Consider the following 8,758-nt stretch of genomic DNA (forward strand, 5'->3'; position numbering starts at 1 on the left):
ACCTCTTCGAACCGTTTGACAAGCAGGTTCGACAACCCGGTTCGACGAACCTTCATTCATGTGATATTTGCGTTTGTTTCTCTGAGCAGTTTCTCAAATATCGAGAATGGTCATTTTGTTTTGAGGACAGCAACAGAACTGAACGCTGGCTCACACTTTTGTTTGCCAGACGGGGGTTCGAGTCCCGCTCAGACTCGTTAGTGCCTTTAGTGTCTGCAACCTTACCATCCTTGTGAGCTAAGGTTGGGGGGTTTGGGGGAGCCTATAGGTCTATCTGTTGTGTAATCAGCAGCCATTGTCTGGCCCTCCCTGGTCCTAGCTTGGGAGGAGAGGAGGCTCGGGTGCTAATCATATTATATATGGTTAATCTCTAGGGCATTGTCCTGCTTGCTAGGGCAATGTCAGTGTCCCTTGCCTCTGCCACTCATGAGCGACCTTTAAAACCTTTAAACCTTTAAACTTTCGGCGTCAATGACCTTAGATGTCAGGATGCCAGAAAACCTTCAATCAATCAATCAATCAATCTCTTTAACTTTCAGCCAAATTGTCATTGAACATTCAAATGACAAATCAATAAATTGCTTCTTTTAGACAGTCTCCTTCTAGAGTTATAACTAAATGGGTTCCTTATTCGTTCGTATCCGCTTATATCCACATCTTGAAAGTCAAAGGAACAATTCCCCAGCTGGATGTTCAAGTGGTCTGTGAACAATTAACATCCCTCTTTGTGTGTTAGAATATTTAAGAAATCCTGGTATGTAAATTTGGAAACAATTCGAAAATGTTATTTGCTACGTTCCTTTTCCATAACTAAATTTGCTTCATAAATGCACTTATTTTGTCACTTTGAGGGAAAATATTCACGCAATGGCCATGCATTGACTTATTCAGATAGTTGAAGTTTCTAAAAATATATCAACATTGTTTGTAAACTTGTGAATAAAATCATCTAATTACCACTATTATGGGTTAGTTTGGGCTTTTAGCAGTAATTATACCTCAGAAGGAAATATTATTATTAGCAGCTAAGCTACAACTCTAGTTGGAAAAACAAAAAGCCATAAGCCCAAGCGCTCCAAGAGGGAAAAGTAGCCCAGTGATGAAAGTAAACAAGGAGATAAACTATATAAGAAGTAATGAAAAATTAAAATTAAATATTTTAAAAAACATTCACAACCTTAAAACAGATAATTTATATATTACTATAAAAAGACTTATGTCAACCTGTTCAACATAAAAACATTTGCTGCAACTTTGAACTTTTGAAGTTCTACTGATTCAACTACCCGATTGGGAAGATCATTCCACAACCTAATCATCATATATATTGTTTTTTTACTTACAGTCGGTGAGTGCCCTCCCTGAAAGTAAATTATATCCCTCGCCCACATACACATACGTGTACAAAAGGCATTGGCACACCCACGACACGTATACACAGAGGCGATAAGTCAGCGACCTCTTTTTCTATCATTTCTCATATATAACTTCTCGTTTTTTTTTCTTTATTTCCTTTCAGCACTGGGCTGCTTTCCCTTTTGGAGCCTTTGGGCTTGTAGTATCCTCCTTTTCCAATGTAGGTTGTAGCTTGGCTTGTACTAAAGATAATAATAAAAAACGTAAACTTTGTTTATTCGGTTCCTTGAGAGAGAGAGAGAGAGAGAGAGAGAGAGAGAGAGAGAGAGAGAGAGAGAGAGAGAGAGAGAGAGCTGATGACATGGTTGGAAGGAGGGTGATCATCAAGTTTCCCTATGCACCGTTTTAGACCTCAAATTCATCATCATCGTCAACATCATCATCTCCTCCTACGCATATTGACGCAAAGGGCCTCGGTTAGATTTCACCAGTCGTCTCTATCTTGAGCTTTTAGTTCAATACTTCTCCATTCATCATCTCCTACTTCGCGCTTCATAGTTCTCAGCCATGTAGGCCTGGGCCTTCCAATTCTTCTAGTGCCCTGTGGAGCCGAGCTGAACGTTTGGTGAACTAATCCCTCTTGGGGAGTGCGAAGAGCGGGCCCAAACCGTCTCCATCTACCCCCTCATCATGATCTCGTCCACATATGGCACTCGAGTAATCTCTCTTATAATTTTATTCAAATTATAAATGAAAATGCAAATTCATGATATATTGACAAAAAGATAACATGTGCCCCAGGGCAGATTTATTTACCGCAACGAGCGCAATAGGTTTATGAGTCATTTTTGTTTCTGCATAATCGTCAGACAGTCTTACAATTCAGTGGTGGGTGTCTACGTGATGACGTCATCAACATGGCCGCCATGCTAATAGCTATTGGTACATGCCACACTTCATGTATCATAAATTCTGTGCTAGAAGGGTGGATTTTTCTGAAAATTTCCCACTAATATTGAAAATCAACATTTTCATTAGCTAAATGTCAGGTTTGACATTGATTTACTCAGAAACCAAAATGTTTATGAAAAAAAAAAAATTACCACGTCCAAAAAAGTTGTCCTTTTCTATTAAGATTCAGAATATGTATGTAATATGATGGGGGTTTGAACAAATCTTAAGGGATATTTTTATGATTTACGCCTTATAGTCAGATTTTGAGAACTGGACAATTCCCCATCCCATGTTGTATTTGGCTCCACAATGGGTAGAGATTGTACCAGAATCCTTGCTCCTTTGGCGTGACCGACGTGAGTGTTTTAAAGGAACCCTATCCGGAAGTAAGATATCAAAGAGCTCCTTATCTGGCACTGTCTAACAGCTCCACCCACACACGGTTATATAAGCAGAGAGGAATGACGAAGGAGCTGTTAAGAAAACCGAAGTTCGGAGAGTTAGTTTTCCGACGGACGTCTCCCCCCCTTCAGGTCAGACACCAAACGCCTATTTCCAAGGTTTTGTCATATCAGTGTCGAAGAAAAGTAGGTGTCCCTTCTTCAACGTTCTCAAGCCTAAGGTCTCCCTTTCAAGCAACATTTAGGTACCTGACAATAACTCGCCAACTCGCTTGTGGGTAATTTCGGGCACACTATTCTATCTTAATTCTCTTCCTCTTGTTTTGCTAAGGTTTTCATAGTTTATACAGGAAATATTTATTTTAATGTTGTTACTGTTCTTAAAATATTCCTTTTTTTCCTTGTTTCCTTTCCTCGCCGGGCTATTTTTTTCTGTTGGAGCTGCTTTGCTTATAGCATCCAGCTTTTCCAACTAGGGTTGTATCTTAGCAAGTAATTATAATAATAATAACATTCTCCATTAAGTATTTTATTGCTTTATGTTCCATCCTTTTCCACGCATTTATCAATATCTTGAAGTATTCTAAGCCATTAGTAAGTAAAGGAGCAGCAACATTGATTTTCTTTAAGTAAATTTGTGAATCAACATTTTGTAATTGTTTAATGTTTTTCTCTTGTATTAATTTCCCATGTTTCAATTGCTGTTGTCAATTCCATTCTATTTAGAGATTGAAAAAACGTGTGACGATCCTTAGATCGTAACAGTGAGCAATGATATTGATATAGAAGAGAAATTTCTATGAATACATGATGAACATTTTATTTAAGCTTTATCTGATTCTTCTTCTTCTTTGTCTGCATCTTTTCCCACTTTTATGTGGGGTCGATGTTTCTGGCCAGCATTCTCCATCTACCTCTGTCCCACACTTCATCACCGGTTAATCCCTTTGATCGAAGGTTTTGGCTAATTTTTCATGGCCGGATGCCTTTCCTGCCGCCAACCCTCCCCATTTACCCGTGCTTGGGACCGACACCAAGTTGAGGCAGGCTTGCCCCTCTCAGTGGCTAGGTTTTAAGCTTTATCTGATTATAGGATTAGATTACCATATATACCTATAATTGCTTTTCAGTACTGTGCTATGGAATGTATTTAGAACGGATAGACTCAGCTTTGACGATCTTCTCAGTTCTGAATTTTGAAGACATTTACAAGATGCAAGTGATATCCAATGGAAAGGGGGATTTGAGGTGAGGACAATACGAGCCTATTAATTCACCACTATCTTAGCCAAGGACAATCTGGAGTTCAAAGGAAGGCATACTCAAGACAAGGCGTACGTGTAGTAAAAGGGCTAACAGAACACATTAGTTCTGCCTCAATGCAAAGATACTGCAAAATGGATTATCTCTCTATACCTTTGACCAGGAGATGATAAAATGTGGGGAAAGCTTGAAATGGTCAAGAAATAATTGAATTTATCATTGAGCTGTAAGTGGTTAATTAGTTAAGTATTAGTACTGACAAAAGGTTACGATTTAACTAGTGTCATAGACGTAAATTTCCTTCCCCTGGCTCTGATGATGTCAAATGCTGATGTCTGCAGAAATAAAAAAAAGAATATCCTTGGGTATTTTGAGACTTTAATCCTTGTCTCTCACACATAAAAAAGGTTTCTTTTAATGAATGGGAAAGCCTATTTTTGAGAGGTTTCTGGTAGCCTAGAGCAGCGAATTCTATATAACGGGATATAGGCCCCCAAAGAAATATCATCTTCCTGCCCTAGCTGCATCCGAGTTGCTACCAAGAAGGTATCCCATTCCCTGTAATGATATCTTACCTACTATCAAGAAATTGTTTTATAATAATTGGCAACAGCACTGGGATGGATAGTCTAGAGGACAATAATATGAGTGAATGACAAATGTCATATCTCCTTGGAGGTATAACATGATAAACCGAAAGTGGGAGACGTCTGTTTGTCGTGGCCACATTGGTCACACTCGGTTGACACATGAGTTTCTGCTAAATGGCCAACACCAACCATATGCACCATCTCAGATGCAGGTCTTCTGAAAGCTATCTAACTATTATAAGGATGTTTTTGCTTTTATGGTTTTTAACTGAATTAACATTTATTTATTTATAACAAATAATATCGGTGTCAATGACCTTAGATGTCAGGATGCCAGATAGCTCATAATAATCAATCAATCAATCCTTCCCTAGGGCGTGTACCAACGTGCAAGAACAGATTTAGTGTGTATAAAGGAAATTTATAGATATCAGACTCTAAAAACCCATCATAGCACTTTAAATGCTATATTCATCTGCTAGTAGACATGGCATCCGCTGAAAAACACTATTTGCCATAAAGTATCAATTGCTACCTACACATTAGTTTAACATTGAAAGCTTTTTTTTTCTTTTTTTTTTTCTTTGGTAAGTGTTGGCCACAGTTACATACCTATTCCCTACGCGAGTCTAGGGAGACAGAAGGACCTTGGGGATCACTCAGTACCTCTTAAAAATAGTTTTTTTTCCCTTTAGTCAAAACCTCAGTTTGAGTTAGGAACTATTTGGTCCCAAAGGATTAGTACCAAAACATAGGTAGGTAAATGCACGAACCACAAGGGTCAAATTGCCTACATAATACCGAACGAAGGAGCTATTAATAGTTCCATCACTTTATATTATGGTGTAAACCACCGAGGGGGCCTAGTTGAAGCTAACCACCGAGGGGGCCTAGTTGAAGCTACTCCATCTCTGCTACCCTTTCTCCTCTAGGTTCCATAGTCAATCCAAGAACAATGCAAGAATATACTGAAATGCTTGGATTTGTATGAGTTACGAACTATCGACCTCACTACGCCATGACACCTCGCTGCCAGGAGGAAGGGCGATGGTGGCTGGTGCAACACAAACATACACTACCGGAGTCTATGCGATGACAGGCAGAGCAGTCGGTCGGGACTACGGTCCACCACAAAAGCCAAATCAAAGTCCTTCAAAAGAAGGCAACCGTGTTACCCCATGCGAATGGGAAAAATGCACGTTAATAGAGGAAGAAGACTGCCTTGATAACACCAAATTCCTAAACCAACCCATATGTCTCTGGATATCCTTAAATTGCATATTTACAAAGACAGCTAGAGAAAATGGGATTTTTTTTTTGCATATGTCTTGGATATGGAGAGAAGACCCGCTTTCTTTATGAAGGAGATCATAAGACTATGGATAGCTTCTATAGAAAGGGAGTTCCTAAAGCAGACTACCTTCAAGTGATGCTGATCTCTGCAAATATGCTTGCAGGGTAGACACTGGACCTTATTATTATTATTATTATTATTATTATTATTATTATTATTATTATTATTATTATTATTATTATTATTATTATTATTATTATTATTATTATTACTAGCTAAGCTAAGCCTAGTTGGAAAAGCAGGATGCTATAACCCTAAGGAAATATCCCAGTTAGGAATGAAAATGCTTAAATTGTACTTAAAGTGATGAATAAAGAATACAAGATATCTTAAGATCAGTAAAGACGTTTAATTAGGTCATCTATAAACTATAAAGAGACAGACTCAAGTCAGCCTGTTCTACTTAAAATCATTTACTGCAAGCTTGAATTTTGGAAGTCTCATCCCATCAACTGTCTGATCAGGAAGATCATTCCACAATCTGGTCACAGTTGGAATAAAACTAGAATATTGTGAAGTATTGGGTTTTATGATGGAAAAGGCAAGACTGTTAGAACTAAGTGCATATCTAGTACTACATATACGATGGTACAGTCTGGAAAAAAATCGAATCCGAGGAATGGTCTGAATTATGAAAATCTTATGCAACATGCATAAAGAACTAACTAAACAATGATATAAGATTAATATCTAGATCGGGAATAATAAATTTAATAGACCAAGTTTCTATCCAACAAATTAATGTGAGAGTTAGCAGCTTAAGACCTGACAGGAGAACAATAATCATAAAAAGTAGAATGAAAGAATTAAAACATTTCATCAGAATAGATTGATCACCAAAAATCTTTTTGACTTTTTCAGTAAGCCATATTTTGAGCAACTGAAGAAGAAACAGACCGAATGTATTTTTCAAAAGTAAATTTGCAATCAAGAATCATGCTTAAAATTAAAGGAGTAATATATTGGTAAAGAAACATTATCAATGCAGAGATCTGGATGTCAAGGTGCCAATGTCTTCAACCTACTTAAAGTCATACTTTGAATTTTGTTAGGGTTCAACTCCATGCCCCCAAATTTGCACCATGCTCTAATTTTAGCTAGATTTCTATTATGGGATTTAGTTACCCCAGATCTGCATTTGTGAGATGGAATAAATGCAGAGAGAGTAGCATCATCTGCATATGCAATGAGCTTGTTTTCTAGGGTAAACAACGCATGTGTATATACAGTAGTATGAAAGGTAATGGACTTAGAACACTACCCTGAGGAACACCAGATTATAATAATGGAGCTGCAATGTTTTGATATAGAGAAGGTCCAATGATGAAGGGGCTTTTCATCCTTTTCCGGGAAGAGAAGAACAGAAGTCAGTATGAGTAGATGGCCAGGCGTTAGGGTGAGGAATTCCTGCACTTTTTTTGAAACAGCCAGTTCACTGAATCTTGCCCCTAAGACTACAGTATTAGGAGTACTGACTCCTGAAGGCTCACTTTCATAAGGTGATAGTATTATTATTCAATCCAGCCAATAGATCAAGGACGCTTATCAAGAGACCTTGTAACTGATGGTGTTTGCAAGAATTGGAAGTTACAAAACAAAAGATTGAATGATCTTTTGATCATGTCTGAATTCAAATCCATACCTAAAGCCCGATTGAGAATTTTTGTAAGAGCAGAATTGTATGACAGTATTGTCAAAGGCTTAAAATTCATATCTTCAAGAAGGGGCACTGCAAAAGAGGCCTAGAATTTCAGGGTTAACTGACACGAGACCCTTTCCCTAAGAAAGGCCATCCATAAATTTAACAATGGCTCTTATTGCCTAGCGGAGGAAGACCTCTTACGGCCATCAAATAATTTGCTGAGATTTCTTTCTCATGGATACAAGCAAGAAAATCCAGATGTGAAGGTTCTGGGCCAGAAAAAAAGAAAGTGAAGGTAGTTTAACTCCCTAATTTCTGGTACCGTCATCCAAACTGAAGAGAATATTACATAGGTATCAGATGTTGAAGCAAACTAGAGCAGGCCCAGTAATTTCTCCGAAAGCCATATGGATGAAGAGTGGTTCAATTATTCCTTGACCAATGATAACATTCTGCTCTGCCTTGTGAAGTCTGAGGGTAGTTTTTTTCACATTTCATTGAAGGCCTACCCATTGGAAGACCTTTGCCACAACTTGTCGTGATTTGGGAAGTTTTATCAGGGAGCATAGCTCATGAAGAAGTTGAGAGACATAATTTTGAACAAGACAATTCGTAAATCTCTGCCCAGACCAACCAGTCGTCCAAATAAGCAATGCCTTTTACTTCTACAGCCAATGACTAATATTTGTTTCAACTGTTTAATATTCCAGTGAAATTTGCCTCGTGCATTGACATAATGCAATAAATACAATGTGAAGAAAAGCAAGGACAGACGTCTTTGGATACTACGGTATAGAAATTTTCAAAATGTATTCAAATACTCCTAATTTGATGTATCTTTGTTGTATTTTACGAATTATGCTACAGCTGATAATAACTGGAAAGAGGGATTAGAGTTTATAAAAACAAGAAAAACATTTATTCTGATTTATTTGTAAACAAAGGTTAACATTGTGGTATCATGTTTTGATAATATTAATCCTTTACTCTTCCATTAAAACTCGTATGATTTCATTCAAAAGACATTCTCCAAGGAAATTCAAGTGGTATAGATGTAGCATAGTCTAATATACAGTATATGTATATCATGTCTAATATCATAAAGGGAAAATGTGTCTTAGATCTGCTAGTATGATGGTCAGAATTTGGCTTCTAGTTAAAGTAGATTACGGAAGCGTGCACATTACGTACAAGGATT

General features: G+C 37.6%; 1 protein-coding gene and 1 long non-coding RNA gene across 2 annotated transcripts in view; one reads left to right on the forward strand and one right to left on the reverse strand.

Moving 5' to 3' along the window:
- The window catches only part of LOC137655961 (galactoside alpha-(1,2)-fucosyltransferase 2-like), a 45,135-nt gene extending 42,851 nt beyond the window's left edge, over positions 1-2,284 (reverse strand). Inside the window, exon 1 of the mRNA XM_068390160.1 lies at positions 2,236-2,284. Coding sequence (XP_068246261.1) covers positions 2,236-2,284 — 49 coding nt within the window. The remainder of the gene's footprint in view (positions 1-2,235) is intronic.
- LOC137656729 (uncharacterized) overlaps positions 1-8,758 on the forward strand; it is a 289,131-nt gene that overhangs the window by 55,453 nt on the left and 224,920 nt on the right. The window lies entirely within an intron of this gene.

The sequence above is a fragment of the Palaemon carinicauda genome, chromosome 17 (genome assembly GCF_036898095.1).
Source record: "Palaemon carinicauda isolate YSFRI2023 chromosome 17, ASM3689809v2, whole genome shotgun sequence".
Lineage (NCBI taxonomy): Eukaryota > Metazoa > Arthropoda > Malacostraca > Decapoda > Palaemonidae > Palaemon > Palaemon carinicauda.